The following is a 25,193-nucleotide window of genomic DNA, read 5'->3' on the forward strand; positions in this document are numbered from 1 at the left end:
CTATGGGTTAATGGATGTGACATAATATGTAGATATACCTATAAATATCTCCATACAGCCTGCTAATTAAATTAGATGCTCTCTGCTTCACTAAAAGCTTTAAAAGCACTCAAAGGGGTGCATCGAATGGATGAAATGGAAAATATTAATACATATAACATATCATCATAAGTTTCTATATATTATACGCAAAGTACTTATACTAATACCGAAATAATTGTGTTGGTAGATGTGTGTAAGCACATTAATAAAACAACAAAAGAATTTTCCTCATAGTTCAATAGAAAACTTAATTTTCACCAACAATGCCCCCGACGATTGGCTTTCATGCTCACAATTCGAGTGCAAATTGCCAATTTTAAAAGCTACATTTTCCAGTTCCTAGGTATATCCGAGAGGCACCTATATATCTATTAATATTTTGCATTGCATTTCATTTCGGCATTCCCCACAAGTGCCTTATTTACCTATAGTGCATTTAGAGCTGCTGAATAAAATATGTTTGTATTTACTTACCTTATAAATACCAGTTATCGTTGTACGTATATACGTAAGTATAATATGATGGTAACGTCTATTACACCGACAAAAAGCTTTAGGATTGTAATCTCAGTATCCCAGCTTGGTCCTTTGAGATATTTATCTCTCATGGACTGAACTGTGAACCTTTCACGACCTCTTAGACGATTATCCAGATAAAACTGGCATGAAAGACTGCCATTAATACTTTTAAGCAGCTAAAAGTATTTGATTTTGATCTAAGAGGGTAGATAGATTGTAGAACCTATATCAGGCATATTCGCAAATACATAAAGGTAGGTACACAATGCTGCAACTCGTAATCCCTAGTGATGCTAGATGATCTGGCTGCGATGTGTTAATGCATGTAAATGCAGCCTCGCATGACCCTGTTCATCCCAGCCCGGGGTGCAGGCATCTACATAATCCGCGTGGAATTTAAACTACGTATGCAGGTAAGTGTTAAATGCAACATCACAATGTGTGTTGGCTTAGCCCTCCGTTGTGTTTAGTGTAAGTATGTATGTTAATCTCACACGTGAAATGAATTTAATCCGTTGCATACCGAATATTCACGCTATCTCGAATTTAATACGCTTAATTGTGTTGTGTTGGTAGAGATACTTTGCCGTTTTACTGCTTTACAAAGTAAAAAGTCAAGTTTTCAAAAATGTGGAAATGAAAATTTGCGAGACAGTGTGAGAACAGTGTGGAATCTGTCCAGCTAAAGATGGTTGTAGTCTAATGATGATGCAAATAATCATAAATAATGCATAAATATTTAATAAAAGTTTAAATTTCCAAATCCTTGTGAAAAAAAACCGGCCAAGTGCGAGTCGGGCTCGCGCACAAAGGGTTCCGTAGCTTAAATCAACCTATCTCAAAAACTATAAGAGATACTTTGATCAAACCAAAAATCGTTGAAAGAGTTAATTAGCATGCATCACCTCTATTTTTTTTAGAATTTTATACCCCGTAGTTATAAAAATAGAGGGGGGGGGACATACTTTTTACGACTTTGAGAGCTGATATCTCAAAAACCGTTCACTTTAAGAAAAATGTTTTTTAGAAAACTTTATATCATTTTAAAAGACCTTTCCATTGATACCCCACACGGGTATGTACATCGAAAAAAAAAATTTCATCCCTCAGTTACATGTATGGGGGGCCCCACCCCCAATTCTTTTTTTTACTATTTAGTGTCATATTTTTGTAGCGGTTCATACAACACATATTCCCATCAAATTTCATCACTGTAGTACTTATAGTTTCCGAGTAAATCGGCTGTGACAGACGGACAGACGGACAGACGGACAGACGGACATGACGAAACTATAAGGGTTCCGTTTTTGCCATTTTGGCTACGGAACCCTAACAAAACAAAATGTGTTCGTTACACAAAGAAAATACATTATATTTGCTTTGTGGTTCGTTATACATAGTAAGTATGAATTCTTTTCTATTTTATTCTCTATGGGGGTGTAACTACCTGCACCTGGCTCTCTCGAGTGGAACCTTTGTACATATCCCCAAGGTCTGTGGGTCTGGTAGTCTGTGGGTTTACATATCTCTGGCGTGAGAAGCGGGCGCTTACCCCACTGAGCTATCATCGGTCCGTATGTATGCCTTATTACCGTGCACTTTGCCGTAATACGGCGGACGTTAAGCCGCCATGCATCTTTATCATAATCATTATATGCCATATTCCCGTAAACGACCCCCACTTCATACCCCTTTCCTTCCCCGTAATGAGTCACGTGACCCACTTGTACATTACGGTACACGTGTTCAATTTGTCAGTAAGTGCTAGGAATTTAACATAATAGCTTCATTTATATTTTTGGCATCACCTGCCTTCACAAAAAAATGTGTGTTGTATCTACAACAGAGAAAGGAAGGAAAATATTTCATAACTCTTGGTAATAGTAACTGGCATGCGGGTGTACTTAATCCTATTTGTTTTGGCGTTCTTACCCGTCCTACGTTTTAACCGGCAAATTTTAACATGATACTGAAAATAAATATTTGCATTTATATTATAGAATTAGGTACCACAAATGGGATCTTGCGCGGGCCCAATTTAATTTGTAACGCAATTCCCGACCGGAGGCATTTACGTTGTAAATAGCTAAGCGGCAGATTTCATTGAATATTCTATTTGAGTCGGATCGCGGATGCCCTGAGTGGCTCGGCCATGTTTAATTCCTGCAAGAATTAATTTCCTCGTCTCTTACCAGCTCCATCTTGCGGTGTTCTCCTTTATTATGTGCAAACACGGCAAGCGTCTGTTCATTATTTATGTCAGTTGGATCAGATTTAACGAACAGCTTCAAAAAGTCAAAATTCAGTTTGCTATTTACGTAGCGTCGTCGGTATATTATATGGTTGCTACAGGCTTTCCCACGGCGATGCCACATGAATGCTGTTAACTGAAACGAGACATTATTTTAAAAACCATGCAACATGCATACACGCTTGCATACTTAACAAAAATATCATAATTGTGTAGTTAAGCCGGGAATCGAACCCAATAAATGCAATGAAAAAAAAAGTCAGTCAAGAGAATAATTTTCTTCGAAGTACCTATCATCTTCAATGAAAGGAAGGCCCCGAAATATCAATGTAAATAAACTTTATGTACTAATTATACATATATCAATGTATGGGATGAAAATACTCTGTCAGAACGTAAAGTTATCAGGGAAATCCTTATGGACGAGAGAGCTTCCTTCATGTGAAGAAAAAACATTCTGGCGAAGCAAAGCTCTTAGCATTAAGTCCACCTGATTGTACATCTACTTTTGTAAATTGTGCAATAAAAGCATAAAAAGCTCGCGGTGGGACAGATCGTCATTTATAACTTTTCAATCAGATGGTAGTCTAAATAAGTAAACAGTCCGCGTCTCCATTTCTTGCGAGTCGTAATGGTACGTGGAAATGTGTGAAACTTTTAAATGGAGGCAATTTGTCTTCAGCACGTTTTCCCGGTAACGTAGAGGTTTCATTAGATACTCTATACTGTCTACAGAGAAGAGACGTGGAATTGTTGCAGATATATCGTGTAATATATGTAGGTACTTACCTTTTTGATAAAGCCTTTGCATATAGCCGGGAGTCGAAAGAAGTTGTTGCAGCCGAATGCTTCACCACTGCGCCACGAAAAGTTCATAGGTTCTATTATATTATCTATACGTATAGTGCCACAAACTTATCTGTTCCGGTGACAGCTCAAAAAAATCTCTAATATTTCTTAATTCTATAAGATTTTAAGTTTGCTCGTATTGTTATTTCGCTCTTGCGGTGTTAATAAACCCATCTAATGTTTTAAAATATACAATTCATTAGTAAGTAATGAGATATGGATCAATTTAGTTCGCTGTCACCGGAACAGATAAGTTTGTGGCACTATACCGTAACAGTTAAAAGTCAAGTGAGATGGAACTATGTAAATACCTTTTATGGTCTATGTACAATGTACGTACTTGTTTTCTTTACAAAAGATTTAAAGTTACAACGATTTGAAAGCATGTTATTAGGTATCATAAAGACTCATCTTGGCCACTTTATCTCATAGGTTCATCTTACGATTCTGACATACCCACTTAAGGTAAGTATAATAGAACTCTACAATAAAGCTTTCTATATGCCTATCTACACACGCGAGAACTTTAGCGAGTAGATGGACTTCTTATTAGGAACTTTTCCATTAACATTATTGTTTCCAAACATTCGCCGCCGCCGGGCTCGTGTCCTCATTCAGCACTGAGGCTACTTAATTATCTAGCTAGGCCATAGAGCACTTGCCTAGACCCGTTAGGTTTCCACGGCGTTGCGTTTCCCAAGACTCATCTTTATAATGAAGTAGGTACCTATGATCAGTGGTCGCGGGTCCCCAAGCTAGGCAAGTGTGAAGTAAGTGATATTAATTTGATGTAACACACTTTCATACCGGTTGGCGCGCGCAGTGCCCGCTGAGCCGTCGACCCGCGCGCGCACGCGCACGCTCCGGGAAGCAATACTGCTCTGTGAACGAAACCGTGATTGATCAGTGATACTCTTTGGGATTTTTACAAAGGTTTGTACTAACTGTTAAAAAATATACTTGTTGGTGGGCAGAAGGCACTGAGCTTTATTTGTGCGGAAGTGCGGAAATTATGAAAAGCTGTGATTAAAGTTCGAGCGGGTGTAATCTAGTGGGCGTTAGAACATTTACCCGGCTAGGAAACTCGGCGTAGGGTAGGGTCCTAGAAATATTTCTTAGGCATTACCTAACAAATTTTATAAATTTTCAATGATGTTGTATACTTATGACTATGACCTAGTTTGTACCGATACACAAACCCTGCTCATAATATTAGTAAAATTTATGGTTAATCCGAATCTTATCATCAAACGTTAAGCAAAATGAAATTAAAAGTACTTACGTATTTTCTTAATTATATCGCTATTAACTTAGGTAGGTATTTGATTAAATATTTTGTCGTGAACTAGGTAATACTACCTATAGTGTGTCGAAAGTTATGTCACAGCAAGTAGTTGAGACGATATTATGTCATAGGCTAATAAGCTCAGTACTCGGCGGAGGGTTTGAGGGCAGGCATGCAACCGGCGGCGGCGGCGGCGGCCCCAGCCCCCCTTGCGACACCAGCACAGAGGCAATACCTGCATGTCTAAACTGCAGCCGGTCTCAATGATGTTTACTTATAAAGAAAATTACTAGTCAAGTGAGTTTAGCATTACTTGCGTCAACTATTAAATTAAGGCTTAACTAGATAGTTGCAGCTTTACCCAACAGGCACGATAAGTATTAATATGAAATGCACAATGTTGTTTGAGTGGGCAACCGAAAAAATTGTAGGTAAGTATAACATAACCCAGTAAATCATTGCAGCGGAATCCAGGTAAAATCATTGCAGCGAAGCGACGTTGCGCAAGCGCAGAACCGGTCCCATTTAGTTGCCGCTCCATTTCAGGCGGTTATTCACTGGCCGAGGAAAGTGGAAATGTCGAAAACGCGGTACGTCACCAGAATTATTCGAAATCACAGATTAGATCCGGTGTTTCGCAACGTGACATAACTGTGTTGACATTTGAAGTGACGATAAAACGGTCAAACAGATGAATCTTCAAGCAAGGAGCCGCGCCGTCCGCGACCCGACTTTCACCATTATCTGCAGGTTCTACCTGAGTGGAGGATGTCGCGGCTTGCGTCACTGACACACGAAGGTACTCGATAGTGGGCAACTATCTCTCTCATGTGCACCTACTCTGTGGACCACTGTTGTCAATAGAGGCGCGAACAATCGCTTCACACTTGACACTAATTGCCATGTGTGAGCAATGATGGATGGACCGGCCCGCCCCGGCCGATGTCCAAGCGTTCTATTTGTGAATTGCGAACAAGAAATCGGACGCAAATGGCCCGTGAGTGATGGGAGTCATTAAGTAGTGGATCGTCGTGAGGCAGACAATGGATCACTCCATCGGGCCGGGGCATGCATCATTCAGCGTGCAGCCGCGGCGAGCCACTCGACCCGTGAGCACTATTCTATACCTAAATGTATTGTGTTCTCTGTCTACACACTTTCGTAGTATCTACACTTTGAAAAAAAATAGCGGTGAAGCATCTTTCAATTGAGTACAGATGCATAGTAACTTCCTCGAACAATACCTACTCACACACCTGGGAAACCTGTGCATTGTTTGAGATTTTCACATCACATCAAAAGCGTTTGCAAGAAAGTGTACGAACTTGTAGGTAGGTACTTAATTCGAAATTGGGATATAAATATTCAACGTGAAATACGAATAAATAATGTCTATTGTTGCTTTGTTTATATTACAGGAGATTTCACAAATTAAAATGTGAGAATTTTGACGTAAAATGTTACTTAATTGCTCCGTTATGAAACAAACATTAAATGCTAAATAATAGTGTGTTGGTTAACAAAACTCCATGTTTGGTGTTTAGGTGACGTGATTACCTACTCTGAAATTCCAATTATGTACAAGTACAAACTCTTCCTTAACATGTTGAGTTTATATTGTAATATGAAAAGCTTTTATTACAATACGGCAGTAATTCTAAGCACAAAACTCATTATGTAAATATCCTCAGGAATTTCAACGGTACGAAACATCTTTGTGAGACAATCATAAACTTGGCTAAATATATTAATATGATACCATTCAATAATTCAGTATCACCAATACAAGTTACAGGAAAATCGGATTAGATTTAACGACTGAAAATTCAAAACAGCAAGCTACGAGTAAAATCAAGCAGAAAAGCTTTTAGTCATAGTGATGTATGCTTTTAGTAAGGTTCTTTGGCAGCGAGCTCATTGGTCACTACTGTGCTGCTCCGTGCGAGGAAGCTGCTGAATTAGTTAATGGAAGCATCCGGAGTGGATGCCAAACTGCACACAGAGACTCGTTTACAAGATCAACATCTTATTTACTATCAAATGGGGCTCTTGAAACTTTGTACTGAGCGTGGCCTGATTTTCTTCAGCAATTTTCTCGGTAGAAAACGTCTGCCTCTTTTGATTTGTTTCTTGATTGTTTCACTTTATATCGCCTTATCTTTGCTTTACAATATAAGCTGGCTTCTAATTAATTTAAATGAAATTCGGTAAATATGAGATTTTCCTTGTTGTTTCGCTGTTTACATTCTATTTATTTATGCGATAAAATACAGATAGTACTTCTATATAGGTACATTACGTACCTAATACTTCTATTCAGGTACGTAATTTGAAAAACATAAAATTGCAAGTCAACTAGGTAACCTACCGTGCAACTATTGTTAGAAAATATTGTGTTAAGTACTTAACACCGGTAGTCTATTCAAAGCCCGTATTGTAAGCTGCGTTAATGTAAGAAGTTGAAGTGAGATCTAGTTCAGTTCAATCCAGGTCAAAAGGGTAAAGCGAGGCACCCTTAAACCGAGGCCTTTACAACACATCGCGCAGCCACCGGCGATCGAGTTCATGAAACATTCATGCGCTATTCAAAACTGAATCCAATATGTGGATTGCCGCCGCAAATTTATTTACTTATGAAAATGTCTCGTAATATTTTTCTTTTCATTCCGTATAATCATTAAATTTATATTCGTTTGGAAGAGTGTTTTAGACATATTTTGGATTTTTTGTTAGGTATAAGTAATTTATGAGTAGTTATGTTATGCATTTGAATAAAATAACCTCTGCTGTGGTCACAGTTACGATCATAAGATTGTCGGGACATGTAGATCTAAATTTAAGTATGCAGGTCCTAATCTGTGCTTAACTTGGCATTCTCAGGTGTGAAACTGGCCGAAAGTGTTTAATATAGTTCACTGCGGTATAATTCCCGGTGCAACAATGTTCCGCACACAAAGCAAAGAAGAACTATGGCTGTCCAGCTCAGGGGGGTCACTCTATATATCGTCAGATTTATTTATTTATTTAATATTATGAAAATCAATAATGCTTAATAGCCATGAGCAGTTCATCGGAGCGCTGCGCTAACCATAGTTCTAGCTATCTTGTTGTGTTAAAAAAGCGTGTCAATTGTGTGTCAGTTCTCGTTCGTTAGTTCGCCGATTCAGAGAGTGACCCGCAGTTCATAGTTGCGGGCGCACGTGCGGGCATTATTGAAAAGCCTCCAACTTGTCCTACTCTAACAACTAAGTATGAAAGTTGCGAACAATGAGCGAGTGCCCTCGTACCGCATAGCGCATAGCTGCTGAATGTCAGAGGTCCAGGTATACGCGGGGGTGTCGACAATAAGTGCTAGGTTAGTCTCGGTTAGTAGGTTAGAAGTTGTGGTGGTTTATACTAGTTGGTGTTTCCCTTTGCTGGTAAATGTAGGTACCTACCTAAATTTCCTCAGATTATTGTCTGATTATCTTGAACTCGGCGGTATACTAGATAATTTGTCTTTTTCAGGCACCCATTAATAAAGTTCTATAAAGTTAAGTAAATAGTAGTACTGTTATATTTTTGGCGTATAAAAGCCAAGTTGGGCTACCTCAGTAAAGTCGATTTCAAATTTAGTTGTTTATAAGACTAGCGAAAAATAAGAATAAGTATATTGTTTTAGGAACAATTTGTGCAAATTGCCATACCAGGTACCGTATTCGTTCCAAGTCCATTACAACAAAGGTGCATAAAATGAAATAGGAGGTGCAAAACAAACAAGACATCCGTTAACAAAACCGTATATTTTATCTCTGAGTCGTCAAACTTTGCCTGATTTTACAGCGTTACGGAAAGCTCGGGATTAGAAAATAAACTTATTTGTCAAGTCAGGTAGTAGAATCTCGGCAAAAATATTTTTTTTCGTGTAATTTAATTTTCGGAAGCACGTCTTTACCCTGTGCATTATGCTAAGCTCATATCGCTCACAATAAGCGGTTTAGTAAGCGGAGCACGGCGCACGTCTGACAGCGGAGTGACGCCTCGGTGGAAAAGCTACCAACTTTGAGCCGCTATAAATAACTCTACTTATTATTCATCGAAAACTAAACTTTTGCTGTCAGGAGCTTTACAGAGGAATTTCAGGATGAACCGACTGGTTTGTTTTGGTTTATACTTACCTAATTGTATACCTACTTACAAGATTTTATGGAAACTAAAGCTTTTGCCTCGAGCTTTCCAGAAACAAAAGAAAATGTTCTTACTTACATTTTTTTAAAATATTATTTGTCTTCTTATACCATCCTGCCAAATGCAGTGGGCTTTTGTTTCTCATAGCTCGTTATGTTTTCAACTATCGGCCCACATTTATTTAATCCACCCAATAATAGTGATTAACAGTATAAAACAAAACTCTATTTACAGTGGTAATTTATTGCACATCACTAATGCCAAAAGCTCCGCATTATGCCGCTTGAAGTGCCCGCATTCAGTCGGCGCAGCTGTGTTTGAATTCAGGGGCGGTTAGCGTGCATAATGCCTACCCCTGACCACGGGCCTGGTGTAGGAGGCAGGACATGTAGGTCATGTGCAGGGATGACACGTCGGTCGCCGCCGCCGCACCGCAGACGCCAAATCAGATTACATTACCGTAGCCGCGGCCACCTGCTAATAACATTTACACATTTGTAGCGCTGCGAAATTACTTCGTTACCAAATCCGCGCATGCATAAGTTACTCAATGGCGGCGTGTAATCGCGAACACAACGGATCCGTCCAGTTCGCAGTCGGCCGCATTTTACGCGCCTCTGATTTTTTCATGCTGACCCTTGAAAGTTATGTTGTTTTGAATGTGGAAAGGGTAATTGCGTGGCCGTTAGAAAACAAACTCATATTATATTTTGGAGATTTGTTTGCTTTTTGAGTATGAGGCATTCTGAAGGAGAGAGTTTTGTGTGTTTTAGAAAGGTCGTAACGTTTATTATTTGTTTTGTCTAATTAATATCTACACGGGCTCACATTGTATTTTTTGTATCTTCTACATAAAAATCAATAAATACATTTATACATTGAAGATACTTTTGACCTTTTTACACACACATTAATGATACACAACATCTAATAACACTGACTGAAAGATGCCCATATGAAATTTAACGTGGCTATAAATTCAATTAGCTAGTAGAACGTATCGTATTTTGCTTTGATGTTATTAACTGTTAATCTAAAATGAATTATTTATAAAGCCAGGCAATTGTGATCGGATCGCATAACTGATTAAATTGCGGAATTTGCTTGATACACAGATTTGGTATACCTACCTGCCAAGGTAAATTTCAGGTCGAATGACCATAGCGCTCTGCCTTTGTCATATTATAATGAACATTTCACACAGGCAAGGCAGAGCGTTTTCAGTCTTTTGTTTTTCAGATAAGTCCATGTCAGTACTCATTTTAGCTTATTATACTCGTGTGGCAATACAGTAAACTTCCCAAAGTGCGGAAAAGTTCTATTCCCTACCCTTACACCTGACAATATCAGGAATGTCACGTCTCCCCCAGCTATTAGCTTAATGACTTGCGTCTCGTCACTTGTCTACTTATGTTTTGGTACCTTTATGATATAACTTACCAAATAAGTTTTATATAGGCTTTGTTGAATATTTACCAGGTTTTTCTTTGTATATAGGTTTTGATAATTCTTCATTATGCAGTATAAGTACAGTACTTCGTATTTCACGAATGCTATCGTCTTTCGGCATGTCTTCGCGGATATTTGGCGCAAAAATAATGAGCAAGGAAAAACTGTAACCCATTAACTATTAGCGCTAGGTTTTATAACTGAAAAGAAAACTACCTAAGTAAATACGACAGCTACGGAAGACCGAACTCTCCAACTCCAACAGTAAATCATAGAGAACTTATAAAACTATTTTCAAGTAACGTAGCAAGTAGGTAAACTACTCATGGCAAGTTTTCATATAGCAGCCATTTGGCGCACGTTGCACTCATGTTGCAATGTAGAAAACGTGTTGCCTCGTCACTGTGATGTTGGACATAAACCGACTTCCTTTGTTTCAGGTCAGCGCTGCAATCGACATGGACCTCCACTGAGTGGGACCGCCCAGTGTTGCACAAAATGACTTGATGTTTCAATACGTTGAACGCTCCAAAATGAGTTCTCAGTCAAGAACGATGTCTTTAACTTTGTTGTTAGTGCTAGTGAGTGTTGTGGCTGGGGATGTGAACTCGACGGCCGCGGGCGGGGGCGGGGGGTCTCGGATGGCGTGGATGAAGGGGCTGCTGGACCACCACGACTGGGCCGCGCTGCTGGACAACTCCTCGCTGCCGGCCGCCTGCGCCGCCGACCTGCGCGTCTACCTGCACGCGCTCAACGAGGGCCAGGCCTGGGCCTCCAAGAGTGAGTCTCCTTTACCTCTACTTATACACATTATTATCTTAGAACTTAGCTGTAATCGAGTTGTCTCTTTCATCCAATATGGAAAACCCACTGTCTTCGCCTCACGAGAGTCAATTGACAATGTTGCGTCGCCTTTTTTGTTAATCTTTCGTGAATCACAGTACACTATCACGATGATTGATAAATGAAATCTCCCACAGTGATTGTACTAATTGAGCAAGCGAGCCGAAACGATAATTACTGTTCTTTTTAAAAGTAGTAGTTATTCGAACAAAAAACTGGTTACAGCTTAGGATTGCAATTTAATTAGAGTATTTTATAATCGCGGTAGGTATGCGTATCGCAGTGCGTTCAGTTACGTCACGGCGAGGGCCGGCGGGCGACCACTGACGATACTTGAAAGTTTTCTTACTCAACTTTGCAACGGCATACTTAACCTAGCTACCTAGGCGCAAACTGTCTCTACGCTACTTGAAGCCCTACTCTGGCCACTATGACCTTATTTATTAAATAGTCTTTGCAGTTGTAAAACACATGACAGTTTCGGTTACTTCCTTCAACTGCTACATGAAAAGACCCCGAAGAAAAAATATAACACACATAAGTCATTAAATGACAATGGGCACATTGGGACCACCCTCCAATAGCATTAAGACTAACATCGTTGGATAGGTCTTGTCAATAGGAATAACTTTTGCTTTGACAGCTTTGTTGTCACAGTTGTCCGTTCAGAGATATTTGACTTATAAGTTCCGATACTCGTCAGTTCATCTTACTGCTATTGGAGGCTGGACCACCCTCCAATAGCATTAAGACTAACATCGTTGGATAGGTCTTGTCAATAGGAATAACTTTTGCTTCAGTCATCACTCAGCGTCAGTTCATCTTACTGCTAATGGAGGGTGGTCCAGCCTCCAATAGCAGTAAGATGAACTGACGAGTATCGGAACTTATAATTCAAATATCTCTGAACGGACAACTGTGACAACAAAGCTGTCAAAGCAAAAGTTATTCCTATTGACAAGACATATCCAATGATATTAGTCTTAATGCTATTGGAGGGTGGTCCAGCCTCCAATAGCAGTAAGATGAACTGACGAGTATCGGAACTTATAAGTCAAATATCTCTGAACGGACAACTGTGACAACAAAGCTGTCAAAGCAAAAGTTATTTCTATTGACAAGACCTATCCAACGATGTTAGTCTTAATGCTATTGGAGGGTGATCCAGCCTCCAATAGCAGTAAGATGAACTGACGAGTATCGGAACTTATAAGTCAAATATCTCTGAACGGACAACTGTGACAACAAAGCTGTTAAAGCAAAAGTTATTCCTATTGACAAGACCTATCCAACGATGTTAGTCTTAATGCTATTGGAGGGTGGTCCAGCCTCCAATAGCAGTAAGATGAACTGACGAGTATCGGAACTTATAAGTCAAATATCTCTGAACGGACAACTGTGACAACAAAGCTGTCAAAGCAAAAGTTATTCCTATTGACAAGACCTATCCAACGATGTTAGTCTTAATGCTATTGGAGGGTGATCCAGCCTCCAATAGCAGTAAGATGAACTGACGAGTATCGGAACTTATAAGTCAAATATCTCTGAACGGACAACTGTGACAACAAAGCTGTTATAGCAAAAGTTATTCTTATTGACAAGACCTATCCAACGATGTTACTCTTATTGCTATTGGAGGGTGGTCCCAGCTCCCATATATTTTTGCCCATCCTCTTTTGGTGCGAGAAAAAATAAAGCTCTTAAAAATGTAAGTGCTGGGTGCTGACGAGTCGTGCTTGCATATAATTTTAATTAATTGCGTCGCGCGTCAATGTTGGTCTACTGCATGTTGACTACAATTTGAACTTTTTTACTTGCTACATTTCTCCGCACAAACCAAACTTAGTAAAAATAAATAGATGAATTTATATAAATCTGAACCCACACACTATTAAACGCCTATTTATAGCACCTATAAGTAGATAGGCGTTTAATAGTGAGTGTGTTCACAATCTGTAACTCAAAGCAAACGTGTCCATTCTCAGAGCGTTTAGTAGAAGTGCACGCTGCAAACCCTTCAGTGAGCGAGCGACGGCAGCAGCGCATGAAACAAATTAAACATCGCTCTTAGTCAACATTCACTGCGATATCGAATCTGTATTGACGCCGACTGTACATAACGCTTGCATCGGGTTATACAATGGAAGATAATTACGTCGTGCGCATAATACTTGTACTTGCGGAGTTTTATTTTGACAGCGGCAGTCGATTACTTGGTACAAGTTTGTAAATTACTATTTAAAACATACCTTAAGGAAAAGGCACGTACATAACGATTAAATTGATATAAAATGATGAGCATTTTATGTTCCGTACACTCAATCAACTACAAGACGCAACTTATCAATGAGCTCGGAGTGGGTATTAGGGCTTTGCAAACTTTCTAATTCTAATGACATCGTGGCGCGGGTCGCAGGCAATAAATCTTATCGAGGGTCCTGGGCGACAACCCTGGAAAGTTTTACAAGTCCATGTGTGAATGTGTGCACTAGTGTCTGGGGGTTAACAACGACTTTTCGATCACAGAACCCCGACCCTATCGCATTGAAATTATGGTTCAATAACGGTAGATGCAATAGCAGCTAGGACTCCAAGAAAATCGTTCTCATTTGTTTAGCTAAGTTTGGTTTTGTCTTCCAGTATATCACACGGCTGTCCGTGAGTTCACTCATCGATCAACGGGGTGTATTCCCGACAGCGTCGCTTTATTGCGACCCTTATGTTTCTGACAGCTCAGAACCACACAAAAGGCTTTGAGGCGGCATAAAAAATCTCTGTACTTTATCGGGAAAACTATAAAGAAAAGACTACCTATATTGTCATATTGATGTAAATAAGAAACTGAAGTACTTACCTAAATAACTTAGTTCAACTGAGTTATAATATGCAGCTATGTTTCGAAAGATTTGTTTCAGTCTAGACACAAAATGTTTCACCATCATCATCAACATCAGCGAATATGCTCAGTACGGCGACCGGCACTTTTCCATTAGCTTTCATATATCAATCGTACTTATGTTGTGTGTTCTTATTAGTCCACATAATAATATCCTACACATAGCCACCCACCTATACAAGAGTGCCAGAACACTTTGTCCTCGGACTGCCTCACCCCCTAATAACTGTTTTTAACCGACTTCGAAAAAAGGAGGAGGTTCTCAATTCGTCTGTATGTATTTTTTTTTTGTATGTTCACCGATTACTCAGCCATTAAATTTATAAACCGATTTTGAAAATTATTTTTTTGATGTATTAGGTTGAGCTCAGGGGTGGTCCCATTTTTTTCAGAATTTTATTCCACCCCCAATGGTGGGTAAAGGGGTAAAAACAGGGGTATAAATTTCCATTTTGGGCACTTATCAACCGATTCTAATGTTTAGAACGTAAATATAGTTCTTATAACGAAAAATATGATGGTGACCTTGACTTGATCTGATGATGGAAACGGAAGGCACTCAAGGGAACTCCTCAACGCAACGGTATATAGCAACTACCTCGTGTTTGGGCTTGAATGATTCGTATTGACAAGTAGGACTTATTTGTATCATTTGCATCTTACTTTTGATTGATAATTGTTGCAAATAAACTAAAAATTATAAAATAAAATAATAATAATAAAAAAAACCGAAACCAAATTGGTGTAAACCTTAAATTATTTCTTACTTTTTAGTGGTTTTTTTGAAGTCGGTTTTTTATTTTTTTTCGTCCCTCACTCACTTCTACTTTTCAAATTTTAATAATCGTGTTCCTAACCTGAGTTCTCGCATGGACGACGAGACGCCCTGATTGTTTTCGGACTTTGAATAGTAATGAAAGAGCAGTGTTCCGGTCCGGTTGCGATCAGCCCCGTGTCAGGTATTTATTCCGTCCCCGACCTGCGTCACGGCACGAGTAATTCCGCTTGTCTTCAGCAACCCGGCGCTACGTTCACAATTATTTACTCTCTTAATATATTCCCGACGACCCTGAACCAACGGTGGAATTGCGTTTTAAATTTATCGTTGGAAAGTATTTTTCTGGGGCACGGTGTTAGTTAGGTGGAGGGTTGATACTCTGTCTCATAAATTCTAGCTTTGTTCGTGATAAACGTCAGGTGAATTTACGCGCCAATGGAAATCTGGGTATTATTGTCTGGCGCTGGGAGCTACACCGCCGCCAGGCACAATGTCTCCAAGCTTATGCTTTTGTTCGCGGTTACTTTACCGTCCATTACCCGTTTTAAATATACATTTATTCAACATTATTTGAACTCTTGAAATCATTTTCACAAATATAGCAAACAATATTAACGGCATCAAAGATCTAACAAACTGTAATAATAATTCTTCTTAACAAAATCTTCTAAATTAAACGTTTCTTATGACTGGCGTGATCGCAGCATAATACAATATCTATCCGTTTGTACACAGCACAGTGCTTACTCAAAACAACAGTGAAAGTGTTGTAGTTGCGACCTTTCCCCTTCATAAGTCTTGTTGTCCCAGATTCCACCATTTTGGGCTTAGCATTTATTGTCTTCCCTGTAGGCAAGATATTAAATAATTGAGGTCATGTTTTTAAAACAATGCTGATTACAGCTTTTATTAAAAAGACTACACTTTTTACAAGAGCATTAACAATAGCATAAGTACAATTAAGAATATTTCTAAACGGATTTCGTCTGTACACAGTGCCACAGTTCAACAATGTTTGTTAGACCGCTCGCAAATGTAATTGTAGTTGGGATTTTCTAAATAAGTACTATGATAAAATAAATGATGATGATTTTGACAAATAGGTTACAAATTCGAACAAAATAACTGAAAGTATTTCCATAAATTTTATACAAATCTTTTTCAATGAATCAAAACCATCCGACGTGACCTCTACCTATCGACCAGTCAGATACGCTGTCATGTGCATCTGTATATTTTAATACTAAAATACGTATTTAATACTTCTATATTTTTTGCTATACCAAAAACATTCCAAACTAACGAACAACGCGTGTACCAACATCTCCCGTACATCGGCTTCCACATAATTGGCTTTCCTAATTTCTTTTATCGTTTCTGCCAGATGTGCTCTGGTCTCCGGGTACTAGTCCGAACCTCAGTAGTCTCCTCTAATATCTCAACTAATATACCTAGATACTAAAGCTTTATTGTCTAGATACAACACAGAATAGAAATTAGATACAATGTTATAACAACACTCAGAAATGTCCAACTAAATTCGTATTATCTAGGTTTATGTGAAGGCCGTGGTAACCAGAATACCTACTTAATTCTAGAATAGTAAGTGAGTTATTTCGTAAAATTATTTGTAATGTGATGCAAATAGAAGTGCGAAGTATAATAATTTGCGTGCATTAGTGTTACGGCGGCGTCAGGGGACGTGGAGAGAAGAGATCAGCAGCGTGTGACATAATAACTTGACATTGTATATAACAATCATATAACAATACACTATTTGGTGAACCTGGGACCCAAGCCGTACTTCACAAGAATATTTACAAAGATGCTCGATTGTTTGACTAATAGAACTCCTATGAAAAATATTAGGTACGCTTTATTACGAATATTACGTTCGTAATAAATAATACATCCTCCGAATTGTTCTGGCCCATATCCAGATAGAGAATTAAAGCTCTATTAAATAATAAGTAGGTATGTACACTCGGGTAATTAGATATGTATCATAATAATGAATGAAACGAAGTGGTTTATTAAATCTATAACATTCGTAACTGATGCATACATTAACCACTTTAAAAACGTATCGCCGAGATCTCATTATGTAAATAACTAGAAGCGATTACCTCAAGTCGTTTCATTCAGTGGCAGTTACCTGCCCCCTCCTACCCCCTCGGTTCCCTCAGTAACGCTGCCAATACTTATCTACTCTAACTGTCTCTTTAGGGCGTAAAATAACTTTTAAAGATGAGGAAATTATTTCCGTATGAGTGTCGATTGAAGATTTCAGGTAGAAGCAGCTAATTTATGCAGTGAAGTTCTTGTCAATATACTAATTTATACCCATACGTACTAATTTACTGTAAAACCCCTAAAAAAATAGAGCTGTTCCATAAATTTTGGTTGATAAAATTTGCCTCTTGTGTGTGTTTTTTTGCTTCCTTTTCAGAAAGTACATAGAATTAATTATCGTAGGTTTGTACCTACGATAATTAATTCTACTTATGTTGGAAGTAACAAGAAATAAACGCTTCCCATATCTTTAAAATAATGCTTACTCATCAACATGCCTATTAGAAAACGTGGGAATACCACCAAGTACCTCCTCCATTCTCATTCATATCGACTGCATGCTAATTTCACATTAATGATTGGATTCAGAGGAGAAATCTGAGGCATTCGGTAAGAGCTATTCAAGCAGCTGCTTGTTGGTTGCTCTAGTAAACTAACGGATTATCTAACTCTTATCAGAACCGACAACAATGTACTGTATACAGTCACAATGGTGACTGAAAAATATGATTGAATCAATGACAAAACCTATATTAATAAAATATTTCCTATTTATTGGGTAGGCTAGGCAGATCTTGGTAGGTACTAAGAGATTCTAGTGCTCTTGCACTCTAGTACTTAAGAAGAGCTTTATAGCATACCTGATTATACCGAGTAATCCACCACGAGTAGGTCCGGCAGTGGATCAATTAGGCGTAGTTATCGGCTATTCACGTAGGAAAAGAATATAGGAACAAGGCGTGACTTCACGCATGAGCCGCCTCACTAACATGAGCACGTAAGTACGTGAAGTTACAACTTAACCAGGTGTCAGTGGAGTCACGCCATCGCCAGAGCTAACTACTTACAGTTGCTATAGGACTGACTAACCAATATTGCACACTTGCATTTAAGTCTTCTTCTTCATAGCCGGTCGATGACAAATATTACTGCTAGCCTATTAGGATAAGCCAGTCAGACGACCGTTAGTCGCTGAAGTGTGGGGTGCATCAGATGGTGCACAGATTACCTACATATAAGTTACTAACGTAAACCAGACGCTAAAAGAATGTGCACTTGATACATGACTAAAATAGGCTCCTTTCGTACAAAAATACAGTAGGCTCCTTTCGTACATATATTATGTATTTTACAACGTCGAAAGAATATATTTTTTCTGAACGATCATAATTGAAGAATAGGTGGATTATTCAAGTAGACGGTATGTTAAGATGATTGATGCCCTCTAGATGACGTAAGTCTAATTTAACTGTGAACCTTAATAATAAGTATACAAGATACTGTAATTGCTTGGCACTGCGATTAATTTTAAAATATCACTGAGGACGATCGATCATCTCGTTTGACAGGCAAGAAAATTCTAATAAAATGGAAGGTAATAAAATAGATATATCTACATAGCATTACCTTCTCTAAGCGTAACCATAAATTACTTCGAACATTATCAAACAAACGGTTAAATCGAAGTCTAGCGACTTTACCTAGTTATAATCGAGCGTGTTGGAAATCTTAATGCCAGTGGTATAGCTCCACTTCCAACTTAATATGGATTATCAATTACTCTAATAGCATTCAAAACGTGCCCAATGGGGGCTAACGCGTGTGAATTTGCCGCTAGGGGCGCTGGTGTGCACTGAGGTCAAGTGACATTTTACTTTTCATATAATTTGTTTGGCGGGCTTCGTGATAAATTATATTTTCGTTCATTTCCCTGTTGAAAAGTGATCTCTTTTTGCGAAATTATCGCAAATATGGATTATTTGTCGTTGAAAGCTGAATAATTAAGGAAAAGAGGCGCAAAAATAAGCAGTCTCAAAGAGCAGCTAATTTCGAGGTTAGTTTGTTTACTGTTTACAAACTTATTTTTTACGAAGTGTATGCTTGTTTGCTTAGGTAACAGCTATGTTTTTTTCTTTTTACAGATACCAAGACTATGACCGTAACAGTAACTTGGTTGGAAACGTAGAGGACAGCATCATACAACAAAATGATTCAGTGTACTGTTGAGTGGCCTTCAGAAACTTTGTATAGCAGTGTGAACACTAAAAATTAAACTCCAGATCTAGATATTATCACCAATGAGTACTTTGGAATTTATGTACAATGTATACCATCGCTCTTACGGTTAGTTAAAACATCGTGATAAAACCTGCACATCTAGATTTTCGAACCCACCAACCTGCAGAGGACCAGCGTGGTAGGAAATGGTCCAAGCTTAGGAGTGGAGTTTAGACCTTAAGGCGATATGCACAAAGGCTCCATTCGAGTGAGCCAGGTGCAGGTACTGACACCCCCACAAATAATATAATACTTAGGGTCTGTTTCACAATGTCTGGTTAGTGGCTACCTGACGGATAAAATACATGCTGTCACTCTCTGTTATAATTTTTTAGACAGTGACAGCATGTATTTTATCCGACAGGTAGCGCCTAACCAGACATTGTGAAACAGGGGCCTTGTATACTATACTACCATTATTTAGTTTCAACTAACAACTCAACCAGCATTCATTGTGTGGATTACTAATGTGTTATATTTTTTGTATAGCAGTGTGTTTAAACGGAAAGGATAAATAAAAGTTAAATCAGTGTGTAATTCTTTTATTTTTATTGTATTTATTAAATGCCTAATCCTTATTTACATTATGTTCTTTCTGAAATTGGTTATAATGATTTTCACAAACAAGAGATTGTCGGATAATAATTATTCCACATGCCACTGTTTTAGAATAGTTTTATCACTTGTTAACATAAGTCCTCCTTTTCTTTCCAAACATAACGGATCTACACTACATTGCGGCATAGTAACTCGATGTGATGATAGTTATTTTATAATTAATAAGCTTATAAGATTCAAAATTTTAAAACTTTATTTCGCGCCAATTTGATACAGTCTCTTTTGATAAGTTTGACAGCTATGGTACCTCTTGACCTCAGCGACAGTGGCGCCAACTGGTGAGCAAAAAAACGGTAGTCCCCATTGCTCCAACAAGCCTATAGAGGCCGTAGACTCTAGGCGAACCAATCGACTATTAGTGAAGTCTATTCAGGCAGTGGCTTGGCATCTGGATGAATTTGTCAAAAATGTAACAAATATGCACCTAGTAAATAATGTGATTTTTCACACAACACGTGGGCAGGTGTAGCTAAAGTGAAAAGTAAGAGTTATATACTTACCTACTTTTTAACTTAGCTCTATTAATTAAAATAATTTAAAATTACCACCTATTTAACAGCTAACCTAAGCCTAAAAAGTGATAATGGCACTTTAAAATGCAAATGACGTCGACCCTATGTGCGACAGTGTAGAGTGCAGAGTGGAATGTGGGCCAGCCTCTTGATCTTGTTCGCCACTCCGCGCATCTCATCATTGTATCAGTAACAGTGATACGGTTCCAAGTTACGCTCAAGGGTTATGTAAGCTGCTGTTGCGTCGTTCGCGCGTTACTATCTGCGCTTAGCTCTTTGTTACATTACACAGGGTCAGCATTGTTTACGTATTTTGAAATTTTATTATTATTATTTAATTATTTTATTGCACAATATACAAACATAATTTATGTAATATATTAGTAAGTGGGTTTTAAATGCTGCACTACGTCTTCTCAAGGTTTGATACGGTGTCGAGTTGCTTGCAAGTGTGAAAGGAGGTGGACCATTTATGATTCTTGTAGAGCAGAGGGCCAACGCCCGACCGTGACCTGCGCCTGCGCAGCCACTGTCATGGCACTCTTGCGCAGCTTATGAAATGCATTTACTTCTTATATCAACCACAAATTCATAAACCTTATTTTACGTACTACACCTGCAGGTGTAAGTGAGCACATAACATAAAAAATTGTTTTCAATTATGTTTTTTTTTAATAATATTGAAATATAAATTTTATGATAAAATTATTCAAAACCTTGGCATTTCTTTCAAGAACGCTAGCAGCAATTGCAACACGATATTAATTCGACAAAGTAGCGTTTTAGCAGATGCTGGCTCCTCGCATCGCCGCGAATAAATCACTCGCAAGCTCGCCGCCGCCGCTCTAATATTCACACACCGCACCGGGGACACAGATCCTCCTCAAAAAGGCCCACAACATCTGAAACGACTCAACAGGGAGCTATAATTCAATTTGCACTTTTGTAAACTACAAGTTACCGTTGTTTGGCGTTACTGAGCCACTTCGTGTAGAGCCTACCTTAAATTTCCCAGGGTGGCCAATTTAATAGCGCGAATTAGCATTTTATGAAGCAACTCCTAAAATATATAATTCATGCAAATTGGAAGTTCTGGACTACGAGTCTCTACGTGAAAAGACTGAATGAATATCTGTAATTAGGAGATACTTTTAAAGAAATTACAAACTTGTCCCTGCATCAGTTTCCAATTGTGAACCAGTTAAGAACAGTAGTAGAACTAAAATATTATTTTGGTCTCTTCATTAATTTATCCTCCTCTTTTAAACACATACATAACACACACCTTGTGCTAATGTACGCCCTTGCGGGGTAGCTAAAGGAGTACCCACCCTCTTCTTCATAAATTATTTTGTTAATTGGAAAATACATTAATATGCGATTGCTGTAAGTCCCAAAGTTAATACTTAGGTATTGTTTGTTCCCAACATACCAGTCATCACATCAACAAGTTCCCACACCAATTACCTTATATTAGCATTATTATTATACCTAGGTACTTCAGTAAGAAATATATAAGTATAAAAGCGGCTATAAATTACTGTGCACGCGAGATTATATAAGTATACCTATATTATACGTATAATTATACATTGTACCTTCATATATGTATATTTATAAAAAGTAGCTATATTATTTGGCTTCGTCTGTTCGGAAGTGTCAACATTAACCGGGCGAATCTCTTACAAGTAGGATATAAAAGTTTACGAGATACAAATCTGTACAAGTAGATCTGTAAAAGCTCTTCAAGTAAGAGACAACAATAGCAGTCGATATTGAGCGATACACAAACACAATTTCCTTTGGCGAGGTAAGCCGCTGCCGTGAGCCCCGCGGCGGATGCGGCGCCAATAGATTTGGGGTCATTTTAAAATGTAGAGATTAATAAGTAATAGAAATTGATTTATTTTATGGAAGTTTCTTCACAAAATGGGATGCTGAAGATGATGTTACACCAATAGATCTCAAAATACCGACTTTTACTTACATCCTGTAAAACTATTAGGTACATATACATAGACAACAAACTCCTCATCACACATAGTATACATTTGTGTTTAGTGATTGCTTTCACAAATACTTTTATTATTATGAATACCAAAAAAACACTGTCAAAAGTTTGGGTAAAAAGCAGGCTACAGGTAGGTATCGAATATTCTCTCGACCCGCGGCCGCGCCGGGCGTGGGACACCATTAATCATTATTTGTGCACGAGCGCGCCCGCTCCAAATCATTCGCTTATTTTTCAATATCAAAATCAATTTATTAAACCGTACGCCTGATGGCTCGCGGTTCGAATAAGTGAGTCGCTTGCATATTAATATCGGTAACGAGTTCGGGAATATTTCATGAGGCACACTGTAGAAGTACATACATACGTAGATATGTGTGCAAACCGAATGTAATCCGAACAAAGGTGTGAAAATTATTCATCTTAAACTTTTAACAAGTCAATTGAATGGTTTTAAGAGAATTGAAAAACTGCACTGCTGCTTTATTTTAGTGTTACTTCAAGTAATTGCCCACTTCTCAGCTTTTTTACCGTCTAGGTACTGTCGTAGCGGAACTCGGTGAGCTAAGTTTTTGGCAGACGACTTGGCATCAACTTAATAAATTTTCTGTTGGCAGCTGAGATGAAGCAGGAAGCTAGAACAAACAATTCAATACTTTGACTGCAATATATTTTCATCAGCTTTACTTATTATTTAACAGATTATTTAAAAAGTGCCGTACTGTGCAAACGAAAACTCAAAACAAAAATAAATTAAGATAAAAATCTTTCTATTGACGAACATTCATTAACTGGATTTTAATCTGAATAAAAGGAGTCTGTCCCGGAGCGATTTCATAGGAATATTGTTCACAGTTAGTAAATTTAGTTTAAACGTTAATAAACAGTTAGTTCTTACTTTGTTAGTAAGAGATATTACTTGGTTAAGAAGTTAGTTAATTTAGAGACGAGGGTGCTTTAAGACCGCTGATGAAGATTAAGCATTACTTTAGTTTTGAGCTACAAAGTTACACAGATTGTAATAAACACCCTTAGCTGGAGAAGGGTGATTGCAGACACCTATGTAAATATTTTAGTGACTTAGTGGGCTTACGATGCGAATATTACGTATGAAATATTATCGTTCACCGCTTTCTTAATTATTATTTCACTACAAGACGGCCAAAATAATAATAGGAAGCTTTTTTGTAATAAAAAAATACGAGAAGCTAGTTTATATACAGAGTAATAATTACCACAACATTAAGATGAACCTAGCGATACCTCATATCTTAAAATCAGTTTATTAATTTGGAAAGCATTGACACGTAGGAATGGTATAACTATTTATTGTCACCATGGATGAAGAAGAAAAACATCAACTCTCCATGTAGACCTGTAAAAATAAAATTTAATTTAATTTTGCCTTCGCTCCGATCACTCTGTCTGTATACCTAGAAAGGTCACTGCTGCGTATATTTGACCTCATTATAAACGGAGCCCTCGGGTGCTTTGTTCAAACATTAATTAGCACTTCATTCATTTTTATTCATTTCCATTCTTTGTTTTAGAGATTAATTTACATAAAATTACATTGCTGACTGGAAATACCTACTTAAATTAATGCTAATAATACATGACTATATCGTCCAAGGATCCAAGTACTGCATGTGATTGCAATGAGGGGTTTTCTTAATGAGCTGTCAGAAAACCTCTTATTACGATTGAATGGCATGGCACTCCGATGATGGCAGTGAAGGGAGCACCCGCAATTTTCCAATGCTTGGAACGTTCAGTGTGGAACCGGCTGAATGAATTGCATAGTTTGACTTCCACGCCAGTTGCATATAACTTGGCCAAAATGGTGGCACTCTGTGCATGTGGCATTCGTTCAGAATGACAAAATGGCGTAGTGGGGTTTTTATACAATCCAACCGCTTCTTACCCCGCACCTCCAAAAGTCCTAAAAAGTATCTTCTAAGGCATTGTCCGAGTTACAGCTATAAGTTATTTAGACTAGCAGAAGCAGATGAATCTGAACAGCACCTCTCAGAGGTAGAATTTGACCTGTGTTCGTAAACTTCCTATAAGATCTCCACTTAGGGCTCTTACACATAAACACGATACGGGCGTCGTCGAGTCGTGCCACACTACTCGCTCTCTCCCATTGAACACCTGCGTAAGAAGGAGAAGTTTTCACGATACGACGTCGAATTTCTTGATTTATCTCCTCCGAGATAGTCTGGAAGAAATTACTTACTTATAGTAATAAGGCCGTCAATTATACCGTCTACGTTGTATATTTATTTTTGTGATCTCTGTTTTTGTGCGCAATAAAGAATTATCTATGTATCTCTCTCTTCATCCAGTGTTCGACGCGTCAGGCCAGTACACGGCCAACATGATGTTCGGCAACGAGTACTGGCTGGGCTCGGCGCACGCGTGCCGCGACCTGCAGCTGCCGCAGTACTACCGCCACGTGCCGCCCTTCGCCGCCGCCTTCTACGTCGCCCGCGTCAACCTGACTATGGACGAGCACCATCTGCCGATGGTAGGTATTCTGTTGTAGTAGCTGTGGGGGTGTAACTACCTGGGTTACTGTATACTGATGAAAAGCGAACGAACGAGAGCTGTTGTGCAACCG

General features: G+C 38.5%; 1 protein-coding gene across 1 annotated transcript in view; it reads left to right on the top strand.

Annotated features, from left to right (window-relative positions):
• Nucleotides 1-4,478: 4,478 nt before the first annotated feature.
• The window catches only part of LOC105380437 (nose resistant to fluoxetine protein 6), a 37,898-nt gene continuing 17,183 nt past the window's right edge, over nt 4,479-25,193 (top strand). The window contains exons 1-3 of the mRNA XM_038108524.2: nt 4,479-4,594; nt 11,003-11,342; nt 24,919-25,100. Of these exons, the coding sequence (XP_037964452.2) occupies nt 11,069-11,342; nt 24,919-25,100 (456 nt within the window). The 5' untranslated portion in view covers nt 4,479-4,594; nt 11,003-11,068. The remainder of the gene's footprint in view (nt 4,595-11,002; nt 11,343-24,918; nt 25,101-25,193) is intronic.

Source organism: Plutella xylostella, chromosome 15 (genome assembly GCF_932276165.1).
Source record: "Plutella xylostella chromosome 15, ilPluXylo3.1, whole genome shotgun sequence".
Taxonomy (NCBI): Eukaryota; Metazoa; Arthropoda; class Insecta; order Lepidoptera; family Plutellidae; genus Plutella; species Plutella xylostella.